Source organism: Brachyhypopomus gauderio, unplaced genomic scaffold (genome assembly GCF_052324685.1).
Source record: "Brachyhypopomus gauderio isolate BG-103 unplaced genomic scaffold, BGAUD_0.2 sc104, whole genome shotgun sequence".
Classification (NCBI taxonomy): Eukaryota; Metazoa; Chordata; class Actinopteri; order Gymnotiformes; family Hypopomidae; genus Brachyhypopomus; species Brachyhypopomus gauderio.
The window spans coordinates 195,487-223,181 of NW_027506925.1; the positions used below are offsets into that span (position 1 = coordinate 195,487).

The 27,695-nt window shown below is 42.1% G+C and overlaps 2 protein-coding genes and 2 long non-coding RNA genes across 11 annotated transcripts; 2 read left to right on the forward strand and 2 right to left on the reverse strand.

Moving 5' to 3' along the window:
* Positions 1-7,643: 7,643 nt before the first annotated feature.
* LOC143497240 (uncharacterized) lies at positions 7,644-16,633 on the reverse strand. Of its 2 annotated transcripts, XR_013125758.1 has the most exons (6): positions 16,331-16,633; positions 15,562-15,753; positions 15,305-15,391; positions 15,119-15,210; positions 14,313-14,473; positions 7,644-8,137 (listed from the first exon to the last, which is right to left on the reverse strand). It is a non-coding gene; the product is annotated as an uncharacterized LOC143497240 (long non-coding RNA). The 2 variants fall into 2 exon arrangements; XR_013125757.1 differs by lacking the exon at positions 7,644-8,137 and having other exon boundaries at positions 14,054-14,473.
* LOC143497239 (uncharacterized) lies at positions 8,427-10,035 on the reverse strand. The gene is made up of 2 exons (XR_013125756.1): positions 9,459-10,035; positions 8,427-9,012 (listed from the first exon to the last, which is right to left on the reverse strand). It is a non-coding gene; the product is annotated as an uncharacterized LOC143497239 (long non-coding RNA).
* Positions 10,064-14,007, forward strand: katnbl1 (katanin p80 subunit B-like 1). Its single transcript, XM_076993118.1, has 10 exons — positions 10,064-10,222; positions 11,143-11,270; positions 11,405-11,442; positions 11,628-11,898; positions 12,158-12,273; positions 12,402-12,452; positions 12,845-12,934; positions 13,025-13,129; positions 13,256-13,349; positions 13,452-14,007. Exons 1-10 carry the CDS (start codon positions 10,114-10,116, stop codon positions 13,482-13,484), a joined length of 1,035 nt encoding a protein of 344 aa, XP_076849233.1. The 5' UTR covers positions 10,064-10,113; the 3' UTR covers positions 13,485-14,007.
* LOC143497233 (uncharacterized) lies at positions 15,838-27,221 on the forward strand. 7 transcript variants are annotated; one of them, XM_076993111.1, is made up of 19 exons: positions 15,858-15,919; positions 17,198-17,275; positions 17,900-17,986; positions 18,385-18,496; positions 19,438-19,624; positions 19,956-20,273; positions 20,362-20,505; positions 20,636-20,719; positions 21,125-21,193; positions 21,366-21,562; positions 21,679-21,774; positions 21,941-22,100; positions 24,709-24,816; positions 24,917-25,013; positions 25,291-25,521; positions 25,850-25,922; positions 26,098-26,187; positions 26,324-26,445; positions 27,037-27,221. In XM_076993111.1, the coding sequence occupies exons 3-18, from the start codon at positions 17,905-17,907 to the stop codon at positions 26,418-26,420; spliced, it is 2,145 nt and encodes a 714-aa protein (XP_076849226.1). In that variant the 5' UTR covers positions 15,858-15,919; positions 17,198-17,275; positions 17,900-17,904; the 3' UTR covers positions 26,421-26,445; positions 27,037-27,221. The 7 variants fall into 7 exon arrangements, with proteins under 7 accessions (XP_076849227.1, XP_076849226.1, XP_076849225.1 ...); XM_076993112.1 differs by lacking the exon at positions 27,037-27,221 and having other exon boundaries at positions 15,838-15,919; positions 17,218-17,275; positions 26,324-26,987; XM_076993110.1 differs by lacking the exon at positions 27,037-27,221 and having other exon boundaries at positions 26,324-26,987.
* Positions 27,222-27,695: the final 474 nt, after the last annotated feature.

Below are 27,695 nucleotides of genomic sequence, written 5' to 3' on the forward strand. Positions count from 1 at the left end.
CTAGCTGGCTGGTAACTGTACATGCAGCTAGCTATAAAGTACTTCATATGCAGCACATTCTCAAAATCACTAGCCTAGATGTTGCCAAATCCTCATTAAGGGAAGTAGCTATCGGCTGTCCTAAATGTAGCCGAAAGTCGCTAAATGACGTAACCCCCTAGAAAGAGTAGCAAGAGACGTCTGAATACTGCTACATATAGTGACAAAGTCACTAAGTTGGCGATACTGGTGCTGCTTTATTGCCATTCACATAAACGATCTGTCTCATGCCACGCCTCATTTAGAGGGGACTTAGGGGGGGTCACTAAGTTTTGAGAGTTTTGAGAGGTTATAGCATTCTATGTTTTACAGTGATGTTTTACAGTGTGTCATTATTTACTCCACTTACCATATGCATGTGAGTAATTTATACTGGTTATGTTGACCTCAAAACCAAAGTTGGAAAGTTCACAGTGGCTTGATTCTCTGGCCACAAGAGATGACATAGGATGAGTAATAAGAAAGAGCAGGAGAACAGTGCTGTGATGTGGAGTTCAAGTGGCCGGAACCGCTAGGGTGGACCTCTCGCTCCGCTCGCTTATGTTAGGATGAAAGCGGCGTTTTTCTGTATAAATCAACTCTTTGAGGGCCTTCCAGTTATCTGTGAGCCTTCCCTCATCCAGTGACCCTCTGAACCGACGGTTTCTGCAAACAGCACAGCATACTCAAACAAACACAAAGTCTGGATTTAGCAACAGACCAGAGTGAGCAGAAGTGGTGCCATGAAAAGGATGCAGCAAAGGTATGAAGAAAAGCACACGGTTTCTTTGAGACCCTGCCTCAAGACATGCTATTCAGCTCCCCTGCTTCTCTCTCTCTCTCTATCTCTATCTCTCTCACTCTCTCTCTCACTCTCTCTCTGGAGACTGGATCTTGTTGTAAGTAGCCTAATGTCTGCTGAATTCATACCTAAAGAGGAGACGATACAATATCCCAGACTGTGACAGAGCTGCAGATTGTTGGCCAAGGAAATGTATGCAATGCATTGCAGTTGTTTGCAATTCGCAGTTGTGGCCTAATTTGTATTTATGTTATATTTTTAAGAACTAGGCAAATGATCTGAAGTCATTGAATCATCAATGAAATCACATTTTGATCACAGTGAGTACAAAATGATAAAAAAAAATTAAAGGAAAAAAATTTCTCTGAACTCAATTTCTGTGCTTTATATCTGGCCAAGCAAAAATTGTTTCCAGTAATGGAAAATAAGAGTTCCCAGTGTGTTTGGCTTTCCAATCAACACACTCTCATACCAGTGTGTCCTAACATAACAATGTAAAGCAGTTTCAGTCTGTTTATATGCATTAGCTGTGTTGTGATCAAAGAGTAAAGAGGTTAGAAGATATAGCAACGTCTTCAGAGGAAAAGTCTATTTTGAATGCAGAATGTCTAATTACATTGATAGCTCTGTTGACAGATCTCTTCCTCCATCTCATTGGACTATACATGACCCATGACATTTATATTCCACCAACCACAGGTGGCCCCAGGGGTGATCCAACCAATCCACCAACTCTTCAGTTTACCCTAGGCTGATATGCAAGTACTGTAGATATCCAACACATATAAATTTTAAATACTCTTACATAAAGATCTTCATGTGGAACCTAGTTCTGCAGAGCAGACTAGAGTATGTGTTGCTGTGTGTATAAGTATTTAGCATTGAGAGGAGGAGGAAAGAGGCCAGCTATGGGTGGTATGTGGAATTTGACCTTGACAGAGGTAAACAATAGTTCCTGTCTCAAGCTGTCCTGTTGGTGTTCAAGCTGGTTCAAACTGACTACCAGGAGTGTCAGAGAATTCCAGAAGCAGTATTCTTCTTAATATGAAAAGAACAACGAATTAAGCTGCTCAAATCCAGGAAAACCTGTATAATGGCCAAGCAAATGTTGCTATTCTCCATGGATACGGCTGGTCAGTCTAGAATCAGCAGACGGATTACTGAAATACATTTTACAGAGGTCTTAAAATCATATCTAGTGAAGTCGTTTCACTTTATGTGCTAAATTAAGACATAGTAGTAATGTGGACTCTACTGATGTGGAGTGATGTGGAGTATTGTGGTCTTTACCTTAATTAGTGAGTCATGAGTTTATAAGGGTCTGCAGACAGTTCCTGATTTGCACATGGATTTAGTGATTGCGTAAATATATTATTAATGGTTTTAAGGTTATTTTAGCTTGCAAGTATGTATGTCCAACTGCATAACAGTGAAGAGACATGTATTTTGATTATCAGAGATTCCAAAAAGTGAATTCCTATAAATCAACACACCTCAGCCCATGGCATTCTATTTACAACTGAGATATGCTGATTTAGTGGAATTCGTATTTTCACGATCCTTTAAATCTTGATTAAGTCAGGTAGCTGCCACTCTATGAGAGTTCATTCAGATATCTGCCACTCCACAGGAATTTAACAGTATTCTGATCTACCAAAACAAAGCTGTCATGTGGACTCATAGCCATTAAGACATAGCGTGCTGCTAAAGACTTTCCCACTGCTTACTGAGCAGTGTTTGTTCCTGGCCATGTTTGTTTTGAGCCTCATTTTACAGCCGTTCCACATCGTTTAGGGGCCTCTGCTTTGAGGGACACATATAAATTGCAACAGCCTGCTCCCGTCTATTCCAAAGTAGCACGATCGGGATCTCATGGAAAATGCACACAGCTCATTAAATCTAATGTGCGGACTTATTCATCTCTGCTCAATCAAAGGCCCAGGGCATGGCGTGAAGGCCTCTCAGCTTGGATGATATACAGGAATCAGAACTTCTCAGTCCTCTCTCTCTCCACTCCACTGGCATTTCTGCTGCAGTGTTGCAGGAGTTCAGAACTTTGGCAGGGCCTGCAGGAACATGACTGTTCCTGCTGCCACCACAGAGCTGTTGAGAAGCAGATGCAGTGGAGCGCACGTGACTAACTGGGATCTGATTCGCTTGACGTGAGTGGAAGCCTTTGCCTGCGTGAGGCTGACAAACAGAGCCACGTGCCTCATGGGAATCCATCTTTGTGGTGTGTGTGTCCACAAGTGTGCATGTGTGTGTGTTTGTGGTGGTGGTGGGGGAGGAGTTGGCATTAAGTCATTTTCTTTAGCGTCTGGACATCTGCCTTGTCTAGCCTTTGAGCCAAACATAAAAGAAAAATATGTCCTTGATTGAATTGTTGGATTGGACCATCCACTGAAACTGATTTGAAATGGTCTAAGTAGATTTGTCACACTGTTATAAACATGGAGAGAATAGCTTTTTAACATGCTGTGGAAAAAATATCCTTCCACTGACTTTGCGGTGACTGCCACTGCTTCCTATTGGATACAATAGCACTAATTTCATATTCATGTCAACTTTTCAAAATACCATCCTGACGCTTTCATGTTCCATATAATCAGGCTCATCACCCTCAGGTCCCTCAAATACAGCTGACCGTGTGCTTCCCACTTTCATTGGAAAAGTAATTTGAACATCATGAGGCATCAGTTCATCTCTAAACACACCTAACTGAATTTCACAGTCCCTCCGTGTCCTCACGTGACCCTCTGGGTTCTATAGAGTTTCTCCTGGTTCTTATACTAAGAGTAACGTGAGAAGAACGGCTGACATTTTACTACAGAATTAACACAGCTTATGGAGGAATGCCACACAACCGTGTGTGTGTGTCTACGCACATGCACACAGAGCCTTGCTCATGTGCTCAGCTGTCTAAATTGCTCTGCCTGTCTCTCAGATCCTACCTGTCCCATTATTCCAAGGAGCCCATCAATTTAAGGTGATGACAAGGTCAAGCCTCATAATGCATTGAATGACACTGTAAAGAGCTCTTAAGGAATGTTCCCTCACATTTCACACTCAAAACTTTTTCCAAGCTTTTTCAGGCCATCGCGTAATAGTTTCACATGAAGTCCATACCATGGTTTTGGTTTGGTTGAAATTTGTGTCTTCAGTGTACATAACACTGCTGCCTCAGAGTGGAAATAACTCAAGAGCGGAGAAAATATTAAAACAATGTATCTATACTAGCATTAACATTGACCAACATATTATTCTATACAAAGGAGCGAGATGTGGGCATGTAGAAAAAAACTTTTTAATAAAACAAACCAAAAAAAAAAAGACTGAACAAAGACAATTGTGTTATTCAGGAAGCAGTATACTGCAGCCAGGAGAGGAGTCCACAGGATACCGCACCTGTGGGGTTTAAGTAGGGAGAAAGGGAGATTGGGAACAGGTGACTGGAATTAACTAATTAGTAGGTGACTTAGGAATTAGGGCGTGGCTGAGGGCAGTGATTGACAGGTTCCAGTGAGTGCAGTGCATGTGTTCCTGGCCTGGTGGGCAGCTGGAGCGTGATACAGGAAAAGGGGGGTTTTAAATGCAAAATTGTAGGCAGGCCAGAATTTAGATAGATGGCCTTAAAGCAATGGAAAACAAATACGTTTTGTTCAATGCAAAATTGATTAGAGATGCTGTGTCCTGAGACTGAGACTGTTATTATTGCAAACTTCTGCATGCTCTGTTACCTCCAAGGTGCTGGGGCACCGCAAGCCCATCTGGCTTCGCGCTCCTGTGTGCGGAACGAGCTGTCAGCGCAGGCACGTAACAGGGCCGTCACGAAGAAGGCGCAGTGGAAACGATTTTCTCTAAATTTGTGGTGAACGCAATTTGTTCTGATAAAGCACATGCACTCTTGAGCATATGGGAAAGTGGGTGTTTTTAGAATCACCGGGACCTCCGGAGGGTTTTGGCTTGGCTTGGGGAACATTAAGACCATCCTGCTCTAATAGCTCAACGTATCAACGAAGTCACACACCATAATGAGATCCAAATTCTTTCACACCGGTGTGTGAAGTGAGTAAATAAATAAGGGTATGCATGGAAAGCAATAGTAACATAGTAGGGTTCTTTAGATCATGCTGAAACTTCAAGCCTTATAGACACGTTTGTCCTGGAGGACGTGTAACGTTAACGAAACATCAGAAGGCCTGTAGTGTTTTCACGGTCAGCTCCGCGTGCTGAACACTGCGTGTGACTTCACACCTGGATGTTTTCGCCGCTTGCGGAGCGCGTGCGGCCCGGGCGCGCTGATGAACGGCTCTACCAGCTCCGCCGCGTCCTGTGCTGGCGCACTACAGCCGTGCCTCGTGCAGACACGTCAACTTGAGTATCACTTTAGCACCCTGCACGTCCGGCCCGCCAGGAGCCAAAGCCCATGCGCTGCCGTTCCTCTCGGCCGGCTTTCTGCACACCAAGCACTGGCTCACAAACAGCCATCGACTGTTTCCCTGTCCTGCTCTGTATTTTTTTTTTAGTCTTCCTCTTCTAAGTTGATCATAGAGGCTTGCATTGTCCAGGTATGTATGCATGGACGAAGTCAGGAAACGTGTATAGTATTTATTTATCCAAATGTAGCTGGCTGCAGGGTTGAGCTCATCCACTGGGAGGGACTTATATATATATATAACTGAAAGGACAGAATCAGCCTCCAACTTTTCTGCCAGAATGCGTGAAAAGCAAGGAGTCAACACATCACAGACGAACACTCTACACGATATACTCATGAGATCTGTCTTTGATTAGGAAGTGACTTCAGTCATTAATCATTGACATAAATGATGTGTATATTCTCAAATACAGTGTCAAACATCTAATATCCTTTAGCAATAAACCACCTCATTGAACTCGGCAGCTGCACCTAAACAAATGTAATTTTGTCTTCTTATAACATACTTGTACTTCCTATGCTTATTAAAATATTGAATCTTCCATGTTTTTCAGATTTCTAGTGAACTGCTAGCTCATCTGGTGGTTTATGTCGAATTTTTGCAAGCAGCATAATTCGTCACAGCATCAAGTCCAATACTCCCTATAGCCATCGTAACCAGCACTTAGTCCTATACACTCTAGCCATCATAACCAGTACCAAGTCCAATACACTCTAGCCATCATAACCAGCACCTAGTCCAATACCCCCTAGCCATCATAACCAGCACCTAGTCCAATACACTCTAGCCATCATACCCAGCACCTAGTCCAATACACTCTAGCCATCATAACCAGCACCTAGTCCAATACACTCTAGCCATCTTAACCAGCACCTAGTCCAATACACTCTAGCCATCTTAACCAGCACCTAGTCCAATACACTCTAGCCATCATAACCAGTACCAAGTCCAATACACTCTAGCCATCATACCCAGCACCTAGTCCAATACACTCTAGCCATCATAACCAGCACCTAGTCCAATACACTCTAGCCATCATAACCAGCACCTAGTCCAATACACTCTAGCCATCATAACCAGCACCTAGTCCAATACACCCTAGCCATCATAACCAGCACCTAGTCCTATACACCCTAGCCATCATAACCAGCACCTAGTCCAATACACTCTAGCCATCATAACCAGCACCTAGTCCTATACACTCTAGCCATAACCAGCACCTAGTCCAATACACTCTAGCCATCATACCCAGCACCTAGTCCTATACACTCTAGCCATCATACCCAGCACCTAGTCCTATACACTCTAGCCATCATAACCAGCACCTAGTCCAATACACCCTAGCCATCATAACCAGCACCAGCATAGCCATCATACCCAGCACCTAGTCCTATACACTCTAGCCATCATAACCAGCACCTAGTCCAATACACCCTAGCCATCATAACCAGCACCAGCATCATAAAAGCTAGGCTAATTAATGGATGCCAATGTTGAACCCATTCATTGGAGAAATGAGCATGCAGCCCCAGGTGTGTGGCCATAGAGTTTGAAATGTGATCTGCCTGACTGTTCTCTAGATAGCTTACTAGGAGTCACTTTAACTTGATACTCCCCCTGACTCTATAAGTGGTTACGTGTGTTTGTCAGCGAACTAGCAGCTCCTTTTTATTGAGCTTTAGGTCCACAGGTAGGTTTCTTAGTGTGTTCGATGCACCAGCTTCCTGGGTTTTGACCAGGACCCGGTGGACCGATACAAATCTGTCCAAAGTACAGGAACTCTTCAGAACACCCTCCCTATGCCAGTGACTGTCTGGAGCGGGGCTACCCTGAAATCAAAACATTACCAAATCACCAGACAGGACACAAGGGGAAGTAAATAGTCTTGGTATTTCCTGTCAATTACATACCATAATTTATTAACAAAGAAGTGCATTTGTCAGACAAGGACAAAACAGCTTTTACTGGGGAAAACTAGCCTAATGTGGACTCTAAAGATTCTGCCGTCCTCTTTCTCTCAGTAAGTGAACATTTTGGAGCATAAAAATATATTCTCTGACAAGCTCAAGATTCTAGAAACACAGATTGTGGTCTAAGAGATCAAAACTACAGTGCAGGCTATAGCCTACGTAATGTTACAGTGACAGCTTTATAGTTTTGCTGCTTCGTCTCTGTTCTCCACCATTTTAATTAAAGGTGACATTCTGCAATTTTGCTTCATGGTCATTGTTTCATTTCAAATAGATTATAGAGTCAAAATATTGTGGACTTTATTAATAAACATCATTAGAACATTTTATTTGAGACTGAAGATGATTTTTAGAGAAAATATCATTTGTAAATGATTTATTATTTTATTTATTATTGTTTGTGTTTATGGCTCCCCAACAGCAGCAGTAGCTGCTGAGGAAAGTGTGTCTGGCAGCACAGCCTCACAACTCAGTTAAAGCTCAGTTAAAACTCACAGTGGAGCTACAGAACTACAGAGCTTATTCACAACATCACCATCTTGTGGTCTGGAGCCTCATAGTGTCCGTAAAACAGATCTGAGACCCATAGCAGACATAGATAATAAAAAATGACAAGGGGGTTGAAAGATAATCACTTGAAATGTCTGATGCATATACACACACACACAATTATTTTTGTAATAATTTTACCTGGGTTGCAATGTAATTAAAATATTAAATCACTTAAAGATAGCAAAAAGAAGAGCAAGAATAAAAACAGAAAAAAACAAAAAAACAACCTTGAAACCATAATCTTGTATGGAGTATCACCTGTATAGTAGAGCAAGCACAGACATCTTTAAACATCTCCCGAGTCATCCATCCCAACGTCATCCCTGTCATTCAGCACTGTCTCAATATTTCAAACACTGCAGAGGGAAAATGATGAAATGGTAACTCTGTGCTACATAGAAAAGGCCATTCATATATACTGCAAATAAAAATCTCTGGTATTTGTTGCTGTTTACCACGCATGAAAGCATGCCAACACTTGGTACACTGCTGAAACTGACAAATGTGTGCTGAATATTCAGTTTGGATTGTCTCAATCCAAACAAACTTAACCTGTGTGACTTTGATTTATAAATAAACCTTGTTTGGAATACATTCACAAAGCCTCACTGTTAAACCCACTGGTCATTCAACAAGTAGAGAACATTCCCACAAACATATTTTTTAATAGCACAATAAATCATTAATATAAAATGATTTTTTAGTCTGTCCTTCCTTTCAAAGGGACGTAATGACGTTTAATTTCCCTGAGGCATTTAGTATGGGGAAAAGCAATGATCCATAAAAGCGTGCGTGACAAGGAAAGACAACACAAATCACAGTCCCAGTGTCCACACACCCCTGCCCCTTTTGTTTGTTTTTAATGGCGTTAGTTGTTGCTTCTAGATTCCTCCACAGGCACAGCCGAAATGCGGCGGCGTGACTAAACTCTTATGTCTCAGAAGGGTATCACAGGAGAACTATGCGGCAGAATCCGAGCACTGCACTCCATCGCTCTGATGTCAATGGTTTTGTGGTCAAAGGCGAAACAAGAGCCATGGCCCCCCAAGCCTCTGCAGTGGCAGCCTGCCCCTGGAAGAACAGAGCGACACTTGTGAGAAGAATCGCTGGAAACAGGCTTGCGTAATCCAAGCGCAATTACAGATATTAAGATCTGATGTCTGGAAGTGCAGCCAAAAGCAACAAGCTACTGCCTTTCTGCTCGGGTCCTGATCTCCAGCAGACGGGCGGACTGTGGAATTGCCAAGGCAGAAAGCAGGAAAGGAGAGATTAAAGGGATAATTGTTAGTCAATCTAGTAGTACATTATCATACAGTAAAATAATCTGTCCAAATAAAAAAATTCATCATCAGCAACTTGCCGAGAATGGTCTGGCCTCTTTTATTGGTGACCATTTTGAAATACTGCCACTAAAACATCAAAGAGTGGTCACAGAAGAGGAAATATTTGTTTGCAAGACTTTTAGAACTACAAGCAAGGATGTTGGAGTCAACCATCATTAGTTGTAGACACAATTAATGATGCTTCCATGTTTAACAATCAGCATAGCATAACATAGCATACAAATCTCCTGGGAGGAGCACATGGATGAAGCCAACAAGCAAAATCCACCAGGTACCAGGAACTGGTAGAGGAAAGATGACTCATTTTGAGTACACAGAAATTTAGGACACTCACCATGCAAAGCTCTGATGTTACTTGAAATCACCAGGGCAAACTTGAAGAGGGCCATATGATCTGTAATAGAAGCTGCTGAGAAAGCCACCAGGTGGCTCTGGATAAAAAAGGGCAGAGCTGTGGCTGCAGAGAGACACACCAGAAAGCCGTGCATTCCCCCCAATATCTGATCCACCTGATGAAGGGTTTGATAATTATCTCATGACCTGGATCAAGTGTTCTAGGGCAGGGGACACTTGAAGCAATGTGTGGCAGTGAATTGGAGCAAAGGAGTGGAGTGAAGAAAGCCTCCTTTACAGTAAAATCTTTGTGTGCTGAAAATAAGGAGGATACACCTAATCTGTTCTCTAGATTAAACAGAATTATATTGTATATCTATGTGTTGACACCTTGAAAGTGACATTCAGTAACGTTTTTTTCCCAGGACCTAATAATGCTCGATTTGGTCCCAAGCAAGCTAACGTTACCATCTTTGCGGATGTCCTGGTTCAATCTGATGGCGCTCTTATTTGATGCAGTTCCTCATGGCACCACTGCATGTCGCTAGACGCACAGTCCGCCGGCTCGGTCCGCCAGACCTTTGCTCTCAATCCCACAATCCCAACAACCCAAGTTTGTATGTATTTGAATGGTCCTGGGTTCGCCCAGTTCGTGAATGTGCAATAAAATTCAGCCGTTGTCTAATTTCATCATCGTAAAATTGACAAACTTTCATTTTTGCTGTCAGAGGTCAGGGGAACAGTCGAAACTTACAAAATGTCATGGTAAGGGAAACTTTATGATTCTGTGTGAAGACGTTTAAAGCTGACTAGACAGCCATATGTTATTGTGTACTTTTTAAGGTGGGAGCTAACGTTAGCTAGATAACTGTTAGCCGGCAAGCTACGTCGCTCGAGCTTGAACTTGAGGAAACGTTCGGGCAAATAATGTCTCAAATTAGCTAACTAGCTAGCCGGGCAGATGAGGTGGAGGCCGTGTAGCTGCGACTTTGACGGGATGTAGCTAACTTATAACTATCTTGGCTCGCTGGAGCTAGCCGGCTAGCTACCTTAACGTCTTCCCTCAGTAAAACTGAAGGTAGCCGTTAACTTTTAAGTTGCTATCAACTTGGATTACGAGTTTGTGTAGCGCTGACGGCTGAATGGTTTTAATCATGTTTTTATTTTTAAATGTGAAGTCGGCCAGGGATTATAGCTGGCGAGGTAACAGGTGAACTTACTGAACATCTGTTGTTTTAAACACGGCCGCTGTCACTGAGCTAGCCGGCTAATTGAAGCCGAAGCTTGGCGTGCGGTCTGCCTAGCTAGGTGGCTATTTTGCTTTGTGCACGGCAGACAAAACGATACAATAGCGATCATTATTTGCCATTGGCGTTACCACCCACGGCTAATTTAGCTAGCTAATATGGCATCGCTCGGTTGTGCAGTAATATTTGTTTTGTAACATGTATGCTAGATTAGTTGGATGGCTAATACGTCACGAGTGCAGTGTCATTCTTGTTCCTGGTATTTAATAATGCAATCTCCAGTATTTAGAGAGGTATATTGGATGGTTTTAGTGTATGGATTAGCCAAATAAACGATCAAGAATAAGTAATTAACGCAGTCGAAAATATCTAATTTGTACCCCTTGACATAAAGTGGCATGTGTTTACTCTGCCCCCCCCCCCCATTTTGCTTCCTAGAATACCTGATTATGGCCACTGGAAATCATGTCAGGAATGAAGCAGAATTCAGCAGCTTCAAGCAGGCCCAGTGCTTTGATCTTTTCAACCACAAGAGCTGCGTTGGAGATGAAAAGAACATGAGGGAGGTGAGTTTCAGTTACCCAGAGACAAAACAGCGTTTAAGTTGTATGATGGGACATGTTGGCCGAACAGTCAAAGCTACTTTTGCAGCTTTTTCCAGACCCGAAGAATACTAGCATTGCCTATCCTCTCTTTTTAGGTGGATTATTTAAATAAGGAAGAAATAGATAATGAAAGGTGAGTTTGAGCCATGGCAATAAGGACACAATGATCTATTTTTTTCTCTCATATTCCACTCTCCAAATGAAGATTCAACATGCAACAGCCCAGTCGCAATTTGTAAGATGCATGTGAAAAAATAAATATCGCTGTTAAGCATGTTTAACAAAACAAAAACATGTGTGTTTTACACTCCTTAACAGATTTCCAGTTGGGCGTTGTGTACACAACTACGGAAAAGTGAAACGAGCGGTGAACAAGAAGACACGGATCTCATTGGTGAGCTCTGGGGCACGCCGGAGAACATCTTTAGCCAGCAGGTCCTCTGACATGGCAAACAAAGAAAATGAGCTGACCTGTGCAGCGGACTTGCAGGGTATTCATGGTAAAGACAACTGCGGGTTTCCTGTGAACTCGACAGAAGCATCTAGAATGGCAGCACCTGGCTCCAAATACAGTGACTACTTCACTGAGGTGAGTTACTTTAAAGTGCATTAAGGGTCACAAGTAGTTTTGTAAATTTCAATGACTGATCTTTTGCAAGGGGGATGTTTAAAGTGACTGTCAGTGTCTTCTTGTGTACTGTTTGCAGCTTTAAAGAACAAATTTAGCCTGTGAGCTTGCCTATCATATGATAAATGTTCATTTGAACATAATAAGTGGTGGTTAGGTTTGAACTACAAGAAAATGCTGTAAGGTCTGTGCTAATTAAATTTTTCTGTCTCTCTTGAAGTTATCAAAGGACCATGACACAATGACTCATGTGCTCTTTGGAAGGAATCTCAGATTAAATGTTGCATTGACACTGTGGCGAAGAAATGCTAGTGAGCTGGTGGCTTACTTGATCAGGTAAACACTTTGCAAAAAGGATTTACAATTTAAGAAACTTTTAATAATGATGTAGCTATTCAGTTAAATACTAATTATACTAATAAATACAATATTAAATCCATTTTAATCCCTTTTTCTGCTTTCAGAATACAAGATGCAGGTGTCCTTGTTGACTGTCTACCTATGCTCACTAAAAGGTACATATATCCTGTCATGTATGTCAGAGATAATAGCCAATGAAGCATCCCAGTATCAAAAATCAAAGAATGAGTGGAAGGCTAGGAAACCTTGCTGGGTGTTTTTCTCCTGTGGCTACTAGGTAGTGTAAATAAATGGATGCTTCCTGTTTTACTTTAAGGTGAATGATATGAATTCAGTCTAGTTCCTCACCCCCACATATCAATAGGCCACCATTTCGCAATTGGATTCTGGTTACCATTGTTACATTAGAGGTTGTTCTATATAAGAAAATATCTGCCTGCCAATCAGAATTTTTAGTAGGTGTATTGTGAGTGTAGTCCATATACTTTATTGTCTTTTGTACAGTGTTGCATGTTTTTTTTTTATTAATTTTTTTCCCCCTTTCTAGTCTTCAAGACGAACGATCATTCATTTCAATTGGTTGCTGTGTAGACCTTTTACCACAAGTGAAGACAATTCTTGTCAGTAAATATGAGGAGTAAGTAAACCTTCATTGTGAAACAAGGTCCAGGCTCGTCCACATTTCATCCTGAAAAGTACTTGATAATTGTTTTTTTGTTCGATGTAGACACCTTACTGTGGCTTTACACTGGCTTCAGTCTGTCATTAAGAAATGGTGGCCTGAACTCTCATCAAATGGCAAAAGTTTGCAAGATGGCCGTTCCATTGACAGGTGATTAATTTACTCATGTACAGTACATATTGCACATTACACAACTCATGTACATGTTAAGATAAAAGAAATATGCACTTCATTAGATATGAAGAAAAAAAACAAGTAACATGTGACTTATTCCAGGAACATTCAGGCCATGAGGAAGCAGCTACTTGAATTATGGGACGAAAAGTGTGAATTAACCTCAGTCTCTGGAACTATCGGGGAGATATCCAAGGTGAGACCCTCATTTTAATATCACATCTGTTTTTGGAAGGAAAATTGCAGACCATCATTCCCTGTTTCATTGGGTTTCGGGGTTTTTTTGCTCTTTCTCCAGGCCATTGAATCCCACCTATCACAGATACGCTGACGCATACATGTAGCACATTGAGGAGGTGACCACTACGTGCACTTGCTGCATTCTCTTGCTGCAGATAGACTGATTTTTCTATAGCTCCAGAAGAGGAAACAGCAGTGAATGGGGAGATAGATGAACTGAACAATTCAGACACTCCTTACATCAAAACTGGAGAAGTATCTTAACGGATGAAACCCTTCCCATAGACTTCGGATGACTGCTTCACATTGAAGTGGACTATTTGTTAGTGGCACACAATAAACTCCATGAGACTTTATGGAATTGGGCAACTTGCAGGAGTGCTGAGCTAAAGTTTTAACTGTCACACTTGTAGTGCCATGGTGTGCATGTGAAGGGGGAGACGGATGTGACGTATCCTTTCATTCACTAGGACTGATCCATTGCTTTTCAGTGAAAAACTTGAAATACAGCAGTCTTAAGTTATTAGAGCATTTACTGTCCTTTCCCTCATGGATGAAAAGTTTGTGTTTATGATTTTCTTTTAATCAACTTCTAAATAAATTTGAAAAATATACCAGAGTTATATTGTTTATTTTTATACTAGTAAAGAAGGCCTTGTTTTAATGTTTTCTTGATTTCTACCAAAGCAAAATTATTTTTTTGTTGAACTCCAGTATACTGGTTATGTCCACATTCACACGGATATATGATCTAAAACATTTCATTGTCTAGTCATTTTGAAAGCCAATCTGTTCTGGGCTAAATTTAAGGACAGATGCGAGGAGATGCCAATGTCATAGTTAAAAACCAAAATCAACCATCTCCCTTTTCACAACCTTTGGGTTGATGTGGTGTCATTTAAGGTGTAATTTTCATTACCTGTAAGTACATTATAGACAGAGTTGAACAAATCAGGAATTCTTCGTGTCAAACAACTTGGGGCAGTACAGATGAGCTGTATCCATAAAATTGCATTCTTTCTCTTCATTATTAAGTGAGCAGAGGGTTTAGTGAATCATCTGCCTTTGGATAACGAAGATCTGAGGACATCATTAAAAAAAGAAAACGGGTGACACGTATTTAGCAGTTCATCAAAGCAAAGCTGGCAAGCACAATTTCAATATGGTAAACCATCTTATCTTTTATTCCTAATTTTCTTGATGTGAGGAATTCAATGTATACATGTCAATTTTATTTCCCCAAGTAAAAATGTAATGCTTGATGCATTACATAATTATGCATAAATGAAAGTAAGAATTCATTTATCACTAGTAAAAATGACATTTCTACTAGTCCAAATGTCATTCATACATATCAAAATGATATTTTTGCTAGAGATTATTATATAATTATATTATGCTAGAAAATTATACTTTTTGCTTTTCCAATTAATTTTTAATGGGGGAAACGTTTATTAAATTTGTACTAGTGGAAATGTCATTTTCACATGTATAAATTGAATTCCAAGAAAAAAGGAATAAACGCTAAACGGCTTGCCATACTTCGCTGCTCAAATCCAACTGGTACTTTCACAGCAAAGGTGGACTAATAACTTCAATCATAGATATAGATCAGAGGTAAATAAACTAGATTGAGTGTGAGACACACACATTTGACTGTCTTCACACGCTCTCACGCCACACTTCCGATTTCTCACACCGGAAAAAAAAATCTAGTTTATTTACCTCAGATCCACATATATGATTCAACGGATTCTCACTCCAAACGATCTTCAAAAGTTGGCAACCCTGTAAAACATTCTGATCTGGAAGGAGCCCTATAGATAAGGATTAAAATGATTAGAGTAAATGTCAAATTTTTGCACTTAAAGCTACACATTTAATTAAACAGAAAGAACATTATTGTCTCACCTGGATAAGCTCTGTAATGAGTAGACTTCACTCCAGTGTTGTAGGTTTCCTCACAACAAGTTGACCAAATGGCTCTGGATGGACTCCCTTAGAACAATCACAAAACTATTAATGACATTTAGGCTCACTCTGAAGTGGGTTAGTGCATTTTAAGAGGTAAAGACATTTGTCAGTGTTTCTCAGTCCTGAACGCCAAGTCCAACTGCTCTGTACTTTTCATGCTTTACAGACCCATTTTAACTTAGGAATGCACATACCTGTGTCCTTGGCCTATGCCATCTTTACAGCTCACTAGTGCAGGCCAGAGGCAGTGGCACAGCAGTCAAATTCAGCTGCACATAGTGGGCTGTTTGGAAGTGTCTTGCAACGACATGATTGCACAGACTTTTACCAGCTGCACAACTGCATGTATGAGTAATCAGGCTACAATCCTGTGCATCCATGGTCACCTAAAGTAAATGAAAATAAGTTTAGATAATGAACTGCCAATTTATACAAAGCATTTCAGGAAAACTGTATATTGCAGGGAAAGAACATGTCTGCAACTGCAGTCCTATCACATGTCACAAGAACTGAAGAACGTAAATAAAGCTGCAAGCTGCAGTGGAAGAAAAGGTACGGCCTGAACCAAGATATTCTAACAGACTTTCGAGCCAACCGGCAGACCAAGTAAAACCTCAAGTTTGTGTGGCTCCTCGTTCCTCCTCATCGATCGGTAGCATCTAGCTCTGACTATCACTTTGCTTTCGACTATATTGGACACTGAATAAACAATAACACTTAGTCTCACATTCCCATAGCGAGGAATAACTTGGTGTGTGTCATGAACTTGACTGATACTGATGTAAACCAAACAATCAATAGCTGACGTTACTCAGCATGCTAACCTAGCTAGATATTGTTAACTAAAGCTGTCAGTATCATTTGTAATAGTATAATATATATAATAATAATATAGACTGTTTTACCACTCCGTAGGATGACTAATGGAACTAGCTATACGTTAAATAATAGTTAGTTAGTTACCTAGCTAGTGTTAGCTGGTATGAGTGAATGAATTGTTCAACAACTTGTAGCCTCTATTCAACTTGGAACCCATCGTTGTTGAATGTTCTCCAACGATCCTGGAAACGTCTTCAAAACTTGGCAGTTATAATTCAGCGCAATACCAGTTTCAAATGACAGTAAAATTGACCAATCATATCTTCCCTCTTAGTGGGCGGGCTTAACTGTATGATAATTTCCGCCCGCTGTGGCGACGCTAGCTGTCGTTAGCGTACCACCACTAGCTAGTTCCGATTCATTCCTTTGACGTCCTCGTGCGCGTTGTTTACATATTCCGCTTCCGAGTAACACGGAGCTGTGAACCTTATTTTGTTGGAACCTTATTTTTCTTAAGAAGTTATCTAGTACAGATATTACTGTTTATTGCGTGTCTAAAGCTGTACTGTCGTCTCAGTTTTTTTTCTTTATTGCAGTTAATTAGGAGAGGAAACATTTTTTTTCGGGGGGATGGGAGCGCGCCCAGGTTTAATGGTCACGGTTCGCTACTGTCTCTGGTATGAACCCTTTGGGTACAAGCCAGGCTGCATCAGGTTATTGTAGCAGCCTGGCTGATTTGGTGTTTTAGTTAATAAAATAGGAAATTGTCATATCACGTGCTACTCAACTTTGGAATGTTTGGTTTAGAATGTTTGGTTGGGAAGGTGGAATGTTTGGATTCAGTTTCGATGCTGAAAAGCTGAGAAATTGTCGCATGACATTTGGCTCTGATAATTATCAAACCTACAATCTGAGAATCCTATCAATCCTACAATCCTTACAAATCTTCCCAGATCTTTCTATTTTTTCTAGATCTTTCTATCTTTCTATTCTTTCTAATTTTTCATCCAGGAGATTTTTTTTTACCCCAGGAGAAGTGACCAGCCAAGGCAGGAACAGAAGAACAGGAGACCTTCATAGACACACCAGGTGAGAAAAATATATTTTCATATACTGTACATAATTTTATACTTCTATGTAAGACAGTATATTTAGTTCTTATGAGTATGGATTTCCATAGGCTTGTTCATAATTATTAAAAATTAAATATACACATTTATGTAGTAGGTTTCTAAGGTTCAGAAAAATAACATGTATATTTATTCTGCTGATGACTGTCAAGCTCTTTATTTCATGTGTACAGGATAATATAATTAATGGAGCATGGGTTATTTCTTTGATTTCTTTGACTCAGCACAATTTTCATAAATCCCACCATGTTAACATTGTCCATGTGGCCATGGAAAAAGCAAATAAAAATAAACATTTTTAAAAAGAAACAGATTTCTAACATCACAAATTCTTAAGCATTCTCCCCACATTCTGATGACATCACATGGCACCATAGCCCTTCTTATAATCACTTGTTCATTCGGAAACACTTACAAGGCATTTGAGCCTCACTGTGAGGCGTGCTGGGTTTCACTTTACCTGCTGTGGGATTTTCAGGTGTGCCCTACAACCCCCAAGAGACAGTGATCCACAGACAATATGGCAATATCTGTCTACTGCACTGTTATTCGTATAGTACATAATCTTTTTCTTAATGTTCAGTCAACATGACAGCAGATGCCCTTCGGAGACCAGTTGGAGACCAGTTGATCCTGGAAGAGGATGAGAATTATCTCCCATCTGAACAAGGTACATTAGCTGTCGCATACTACCTGTTACAGTTTAGGACCCCGGATAAAACTTTAATATATGTTACTGAAATGGTATACTTTAATATCCACCATTGATAAAGTCTACAAGCTACAACAGTTCCATCATTTAATAACTAAATTATAATGTTGACATAATAACTTAATAATATATAATAATAATAATAATAATAATAATAATAATATATAATAATAATATTAACAACACATGTCCAGTTGGGACTCTTGTATGTTCGTCCAAGCTATAGCTACACTTTATAACATAGAATCAATCTCCATGCATTATGGACTTAACTATTTGAATTTGTGGGATTTTTCTTGATTTGAAAATATCATACTGATTGTGGGTATATTCATCTTATCCGTATTCCTCCTCAGAGGTCCATGAGTATGCCAGAGAAATTGGCATTGACCCTGATGGGGAGCCAGAGCTGCTGTGGCTGGCCAGAGAGGGGATTGTAGCCCCACTACCTCCTGATTGGAAACCCTGGTAGGACAAACTCATTCTCATACAGTCACCCAGTTTTCTTATCCTTACACACAGAGCAGTGAGCGTTGGTGTGAGCGTTGGTTCCTTTTAGTAAAATCCAAGCATACTCTAATGTGCCCTTAATTGAGGAATGGCTTCCATTCCAAGAACTCTACATGCTGTCTCATTCATTCAGGCTCTTGATTACCTGACGTACCAAGGCCCTTTGTCCCCTGTAACTCAGTTATAATTTTAAGTACCATTTATAGAAGTAGGATGCATCAGGACTTTATTGTGAGTGTCATAATGTCACACGGACTCTCTGGAAGCTTGCAAGAAGTGGGCATTGAATCACTTATGACCTAGGTGATTAGATGAGCAAATTAGACAGCCCAACTTTTTTTTAAAGACCTTGGAACTGCAAGTCTGGAGAAGACTGAATATTTTGACTGGGAAGTAAGACTGGGCAAGAGAAAATATAACAGACAGAAGAGGATTTTTGAAGTTGGAGAGTATGATGTGACATGAAAGATCAGACACAATTTAACATATTAAATCATTTTTGGATTCTGTATTCAAATGGTTTGGGGGGAAGTATGTTATAACCTTATTGTCAGGTGTAACAGTGGTGTCTTTATATGAGTCAGTACCTTCATACATAAAACACACAAAGACAAGATCCAGGGGATATTTAATGTTAGTTGTCCCCGAAACTAACAACTGCAAAGTATAAAATTAATATTTCATCACTCTATGCAGCAGATTTGCTTGTAGACTTGGCCTTCTGGCACTATTAATCTGAGCAATGAGACCCAGAGCACCACTCAGTGTTTCAGATGTTGACATGTTGACACCTTTGTGGACAGTCCTGTGCTGGAGAACCTAGGCTTGTCTACATGTCATGTGTTTTTATGTGTGTGTTTATCTATGTGATGAGCTTGTCTCTCTTTCCTACTCTCCAGTCAGGATGTGACTGGAGAAGTATACTATTTCAACTTCTCCACGGGCCAGTCCACCTGGGACCACCCCTGTGATGAGCACTACCGCCAACTAGTGGCCCAGGAGCGGGAGTGTGCTCAGCCATGCCACGGCCATGCCATGGATGAAGAGGAGGAGGATGAAGAGCCGAAGAAGGCGTCTGTCCATGAGGTGAAAACACCTGCTAGAATATACTGTAATGCTCTGATTTTTAGCTCACTGTCACCTTTGTAGTCTTTACACTGCAGTTGTTCACACATTATGTTCCCAGCTTTTATACACATTTATACAGCGCCACTAACATCACTGTGTGTGCTCACGTGATCTTGGTGTTACTGTAGCACCTTGCTCTACCTGTCTCACACACACACACACACACACACACACACACACACACACACACACACACACACACACACACACAGATCTTGTGAATGTCTGTACATGCATGTTTATGCATGTGTGTTTGCATGTGTTGGTGTGTTTGTCTGTGTATGAGCAGGACAGTGAACTCAGGGTGGCAGAGGAGACTGAGCTGGACGTGGACGAAGAAAAGAAAAAGAGAGAGAAGGAGTGTGTGTGTGTGTGTGAGTGTATGTGTGGTGAGTTGTCTGGTCTGTTGCAGGAGGTGAGGGAGGAGGTGCAGAGGGAGCACAGCAGGAAGCTGGAGCAGCTGTCGCAGGAGCACCAGGAGCAGCTCTTCACCCTCAGACATGAGCACCTGGAGGAGGTGCAGAGGGAGCACAGCAGGAAGCTGCAGCAGCTGTCGCAGGAGCACCAGGAGCAGCTCTTCACCCTCAGACAAAAGCACCTGGAGGAGGTGTGGCAGGGAGAATTCATTTACTCACAGCTCAGTGATCACCTGAGAGACCGAGCCAATGTGTGTTCATCACACGGTGTGTGTGCAGGAGAGCGTGGAGAGGGAGCGCATGTTGAGAGCTCATCTGGAGGAGAGGGAGAGGATGCAGGCTTCGCACACGTCCCAGTTGGATCAGCTCAGACTACAGCTCGACTCTCAGCTCCAACACACCCACAAAAAACACATGCAGAAAGTAAGATCCCACACCCATACGATACTCACGTGCAAAAACGCCTCTTCTGCCGTACCCAGTCGGGTGTTTATGTGTATAAAGACGGTGAGAGTTGTTTGTATTTGTTTGTTTTTCTTGTGTGTGTGTTTAGGCGTTAGAAGTGCAGAAGATGATTGAGCAACTGGACATGAAAACCAAAGAGCTCAAAACTCAGGAACTGCTACTCCAAACTCAAGTACTTTACCTGCGTTATTTGAGTGTGTGTGTGTGTGTGTGTGTGTGTGCTACTCCAAACTGAGATACTTTACCTGCTTTATTTGAGTGTGTGTGTGTGTGTGTGTGTGTGTGTGTGTGGGTGTGCTACTCCAAACTCAGATACTTTACCTGCTTTATTTGAGTGTGTGTGTGTGTGTGTGTGTGGGTGTGCAACACCAAGCTCAGGTACTTTACCTGCTTTATTTTAGTTAACTGACTCAATGACCTGTTTTGAAGAAAAAAAATGAATAGGTCATGTCTGGAGTGTGTGTGTGCGTGTGTGTGCGTGTGCATGTGCGTGCATGCATGTGTGTGAATCTTCAGTCCAGTCACTCAGCTGCCTGATAAAATGATCTGTGTGTGTGTTTGTACTGTTGGTCTGTAGGCTGCAGATTTGAAGAAGAGGAGACAACAGCTGAGTGAGGAAGGAGATGAAGTTGAGAAGGGGATAGAGGTGAGTGTGTGTGACCAGGTGTGTGTGTGCGTGTGTGTGTGTGTGTGTGTGTGTGTTTCATTGTGAACTGTTATGCTAGGTTGTGTGTGTCCCCCAGGTGTGTGTGTGTGTGTGTGTGTGTGTGTGTCATTGTGAACTGTTATGTTAGGTTGTGTGTTTGTGTGTCCCCCAGGCTCTCTCACGTGTCCTGAGAGAACGGGACAGTCTGCGTGCAGAGCTGGACCGATTAAGAGATGAGAGGAGGAGAGAAAGGGAGGAGCTGGATAAAGAGAGAGAGGGAAGGAGGAGGGAGAGGGAGGAGAGCAAGAGGATGATGGAGGAGAGAGAAAAACTTCAGGCTAGATGTGATGAACTCCACAGAAGGCTCAGGTAATACACACACACACACACACACACACACACATACACACACATTAGCTTTGACCAAGTCAGTACTGGTCTCTGGTGACACAAATGCACGGTACACAGAGTGTGTACATGTACAGATCTGTGTTGGTGTGGAGGGCTCCCTCCGAGTGGAGGAAATGGAACCTCCTCTCTCCCCTGTGCCCACCTCCCACAACCTCCCGCAGCATAGACAAGTATGTGGGTGTGGGTGGGTGTGGGTGGGGAGGGAGGCTGTCCGATTGTATGTATTTATCATATGTTTATATACTCGTTTGTAATCTCCTCTCTCTCTCTCTCTCTCTCTCTCTCTCTCTCTCTCTCTCTCTCTCTCTCTCTCTCTCTCTCTCTCTCTCTCTATAGCTTGCGGGAGTATATCTCAGGTGAAGGTGTCCAGCAGAGAGCAAGACAGTTCTTGGAGAAACAGACCAGCTGTCTGAAAGCGAGACAGGCGGCACTAAGGACGGCCCACCCCAGCCCGCAGAGGTCCGCTGCAGGAGGCTCTGCTCAGCCTCTCTGCCAGGTCCGTCAAGTCTAGTCAGTTTTATTTATAAAGCGCTTTTTACAAAACATGGTGTCACAAGCGCATGGGTCCAGATCCCTATTGAACAAGACAGGGGCAAGTGTGGCAGAGACAAACTCCCTATGCGGATTAGGAAGAAACCTTGGGAGGACCAAGACCCCAAAGGGAAGCCATGCTCAATTGGCCCAGCAACTTTAAGTTCATATTTATAGTCCTGTGTCTATCTGAGCAGTCACAGTCTCTCCAATATGGATGCTGGGCCTCAGGTAGGATGCTGGCCGTATTGGCACATGCATCCACGGCATCAGCACATCCACTGGCAACCCAGAGCATCTTCTAGCTCCTTTATGGAATTGTCTTTGTAGAAACATGTAGTCAAGATACAGAATGCAGGTTAATATGTAAAATCAAATTAAACTTCCATATATATAGCACACGTGCCAGTGACTTAGCATGTGGCTCCAGCAGGCTTATCCCTAGCAGCATAACTAAAGGGAGGGGCCTGGAGGTGACCACAGGCATGAGGGTACTGAGACATTACTCTGCCTTCGGCTGTAATCTTGTGCTTTGAGAGAGCAGCAGGTGAGATGATTATGGTATGCAGTGAGTTCACTCGGATATTGTGGAGGACTATTTAATGCTTTATAGGCCAACAGAAGAATTTTAAAATCAGTTTGATATTTAAGCAGGAGCCAGTGCAATGCTGAGAGAGTAGGACTAATGTGATGCACTTCTCAAGGCCTAGTTAGGACTCTGGCTCTTGGATTCAAGTTGGAATGCAGCAAGTTGGACTTTCTTTAGGGACTGTTTAGAGCAGGGGTACTCAACTGGCGGACCGCGGTCCGGATCCGGACCCGAACGCAGTCCTGTCCGGACCCAATCTTATTCCTGATTAACTGGATACGGACCAAAACAAAACCGGAGCATTTATTTCAGGGCTATTGAAAAAACACTCCGTCACGAGTGTTACGTTTGCCATCCCCGCTCAACAACAAGCCTGCCTGGTTGACGCTTCGCGAGCGGCGCGAGGGTCCGCGCGGCGAAAATGACGTAATCGCTGTGGCTCCGCGTGTGCGCGAGTGCCTCGCGCGCTGTCGGTTCGCGAGGTCGTGCACCTCTCGAATTTTGTAACTTCGCGCCGCGCTTCAGCGCAATGAACAAAGTCACGTTTTCTGGGTTCATACACCTTTATAAGGTGGAATTCAAGCACTTGTACGTCACTTTCAAGGTCCATTTCAATATTTCCCAGCATGTTAAACATAATTAAGTTAAATATTTATACATATACTCGAAATAATTAGCTTTTTATCACATTATTTAATGGTTGTTTATTTAAAAAAACGCCCAATCTTCACGTCTTCACATTCTCTCATGTTTTGTCCTGGAATTACAAGAGGCTCGTATTTGTTAACCTAATACAAGAGAACTGTTCAGTAAGACAGATATTTGTTGTGAAACCAAGTAGTTACAATTTCAAGCATTTTAAAGTACTTTAACCTAAATTCCAGCACTTTTCAAACCTGAAACATATAGCAACATTAAAATTGGTCAGGTAAATGTTCCCCTGTTTTGAGGGGTGTTTCTACCACATATCGTTTCGGACAAAACGCCTATCGGTGCGGAGAACACTGCAGTGACGCTCGCGAAAGTATAAACGCCTCCACCGTTCGCGCAACCCCCCCCCGCTCAACAACTTACGTTCGCCACCCCCGCCGCACCGGACCTCAGGTCACAGGTATCTGCCAAAATTGGACCGCGGACAGTTTTAGTTGAGTACGCCTGGTTTAGAGCATCCAATTAAAAGTAGTCCAATCTTGATGAGATTGTGGACCAGTTTCTCTGCGTCTGATACCGAACGTACATGTCTCAGCTTGGCAATATTACATGAAGGTGCAAAGGCAGCATTAGTGACATTGCATATGTGTGTGTCAAATGAAAGATCCCAATCACTAGTGACGCCTAAACTTTTAGCAGGAAATTCAGGTGTTACTGAAAAGCCATCTAGTGTAATAAGAAGATCAGACCCATTGCTTCTAGCACCCTTGGATCCAAGAAGTAACACATCAGTCTTATTAGAATTTAGAAGAAGAGAATTAGACGCCATCCAGTTCTTTATTTCTTGGATGCAGTTCTCAGTTTTGGTAGTAGTGTTGACATCATCCAAATTAGAATATTTGAAACTGAGTCAGTTATATATATATATATATATATATATATATATATATATATATATATATATATATATATATATATATATATAACTGAGTATCATCTGCATAGCAATGGAAGCTAATACCATGCCTACAAATGCTTGCTAGCCTATATAATGAGAATAACATGGGACCCAATACAGATCCTTATGAGCATTCATTATTTTCAAGTACAAATTTGTAACGATCGGTCAGGTAGGATTTGAACCAGGAGAGTGATTGACCTTTTATCTGAGAATATTAAGAGATCGTTAACTACTTTAGACGGTTTCAGTGCCGTGGTGGGTCTAAGCACGTTAGGTCTTGCAGTGCCTACAGCCATGTAGCCAGGTCAGATGGGAGAGAGTAGGAAGCATGAGTATAGCTCCTCTTAGATGTTCTGCTCCCCTGTGCTGTAGGAGGTGAGTGAGCTGGAGAAGCTGAGGGAGAGGGTCCAGAAGGGCCACGCGATCCTGAGAAAGAAGGAGGAGAGACTCGGCCAGCTGGAGACGTCACTGGCAGAGGAGGTAACACACACATACACACACACGTATGCCTGCACCCACACACTTACGTACAAACCCACATTAATACCTACCTGGGCTTTACAATGTTTTACTGTCTCAGCTGTCATGTGATGAAGGCGAGCGGCTCGTGGGAGATCGGAGAGTCCCTGATGTCACAGAGTCAGAGACGAGCGGTGTGTGTGGCCAAGAGGAGACGAGTGAGACACACACTCCATGTGCATGCACAACACACACACACGGGCAGACATTTTGAGAAGGCACTAATTTTGGTTTTCACAAAGTTTACTACCACAGTTTTTTTTTATGGTGGCAAGGAAGCAAACTGTGAAAACTAAAAATATGCCCATAACTGTAAACAGCTCTAGAGTGCACTCTGGTCTTGTTGGTTCATAGTTATCTGATGTTTTTATTTCTCTAGCAGTAATACACCCAAACTCTGGTCTTCCTCTCTGCTACTCCCACTCTCTGTTTCAGCACATGCAAGGCCAGTGAAAGTGCAGCAGTTAGCAGAGTCCCTGCAGCAGATCTCTGGCCAGCTGAACACAGTGCTGGGTGAACTGGAATCTTTCACTGGGAGGAGCGTCCAGCCCCTCCCTCAGCCACCTCCGTCCTCCTCCTTCCCTCCTGCCCCGTCCTGGGCATGGACACCAAGCCCCGCCTCCTCTTCAGTGGCTCAGAACAGCTTCTTACACTCCACCATTAATGGTCAGTGTTGGGAACGTTACTTTAAAAAAGTAATTAGTTATAGTTACTCACTACTTGTTCAAAAAAGTAACTGAGTTAGTAACTGAATTACTGTATAATAAAAGTAACTCGTTACCAGGGAAAGTAACTATTTGCATTACAGTTAAAAAAAAGTTATATGCCAATGAATAAGGATTTTTTGAAAAAGCAGTTTTCACATTGATTTTCTGTGCTAGGATAATGCCGATTTTTTCCAGTGTAAGGGTGGTGCAGTGTAGAGACCTGCTGTGTCAAATTGGCTTCAGAAATCTAAACCGCACTACCTGTATTAAGACTGCTCTGATTTTAGGAGTTTCCATGGATACCAGTGCCCGCTATCCCATGAGGGCTACCAGAGCATATAGTGGATACACTCCAGCAAGGTGACTACACACACTTGCACACCTGTGCAGGCTCGGTCACAATCTCTCACTCTCACTCTCGCTCACAGGATCAGTGCTGCTGTTGATTTTGAAAGGAAAATTGATGAACTCATACAGTGCTTTTCCATTATGTGTGTGCGTGCGTGTGTGTGTGTGTGTGTGTGTGTGTGTGTAGTCTCTCCTCTGAGCTAGATGGCCAGAGGCTGCAGAGACTGATCGACGACAACAAAAGGTGGCTGGAATCACGACGCAAAGACCCAAATGTGTATCCTTTCACAATCTCTCTCCCCCTCAGCTTATACACATGTACGTATCACACACAAACCAGTACGGGAACAGAATGCATCATATTTTCACACACACTCTCTTGCACCCTTGTATTCTCCTGAACCTCTGCCCAGGCCTCTCTTCACACGCTACCCAGCTGCCCCGCCCACCAATGGGCTGGTCCAGCTCAGCCTGGACAAGAAGAATCAGATCAAGGTCTACCATTACTGAAGAGGCACAACCCACTGATGTCCATGTATGTCCAGTGCAAACAAATCAATGGATAGACAGAATACAAACATGCCTATGGACATAAGAGAACACACATGAAATTGTCAAGAGACTTCTGTATAGTGTTATATAGAATGTATAACACTAATGAGATTAAGCACAGTCGTGTGCATCTACAGTGTACAGATACAGTGTTTAAAGTGTAGTATTCAACACATCTGTCCCCTTTAATCCCTTCATACCTTTGTATGTGTTGATGCCATTAAACAACTGCTGTACAAGTTCATATCCACAACAGAAAAGCCTCATAAATCCTGATGACAGGATTATCTTGATCTAGATATTATAGTCCCTAATCTTAGTCTGAAGATGAGGATCACCAACAGAGGTTGTGTAAGCCATATGAAGGTTACAGCTTCCTAGGAGTGTTGTGCTTCACAAAACAACGTGTTTACAGATGTGACACTTGGGGACCAGACAGTGCTTAGCCTGTAAATCCTTTTCATGTAGATATGAAATTTTGCATTTATTTTTGTAAAACGAATAAATCTGTGGTGTTTTACATCAGTGTGGCTTGTGATGTTTGATGGTGTGTGTTTCACTTCTGTGCTTACAGTAAGATCAGGAATAGACCTTCTGTTCAGCAATAGCACTTCTACTGCACACCGATTCTGCAGCACATGCCCCACCGTGGATTCTTCTCAGCTCCACCACGAGTGCAGTCAGAAGAAAGCAGAATAATGACTTGCAGCAGAGAAAAAAACTGCCGTTTTTGCACATCACAGAAAAGTGAATAAAGTTTAATCTGATTCTAGACCTGCTGTAATTGTTATTTTACCGATCTACAGGACATCCTGACACACACCCACTTGCGCTACTGAGAAAACATACAAATGCTTTATTCAGTAATCTCAACCATCAGTTATTAAAAACACAACTTTTTTTTTTTTTTTTTTTACATCTGTGCAAATTATATTCCACCATGTTCACTATCACAGAAGGACTAGTAAAGTGTCCTGGTGAACTAGAGTATTCACTCCTCAGTCAAACCCAAGAGGCCCCAAACCAACATGGAAGGGAGCAGATTGACTAACACACGACTCGGGCCACGTAGGAAAAGAAACAACAAGTACAAAATGCATTGACGTTTGCATGGCAGGTTTGATTTTTCCTACGATTTTTCCTTCCCTCTAAAGAGGAGTCACCAACTGCATGAAGGGTCAATCACACCTGGTATTAACAATACATTTGGTGATTAGTGTGTTCACCAAATAC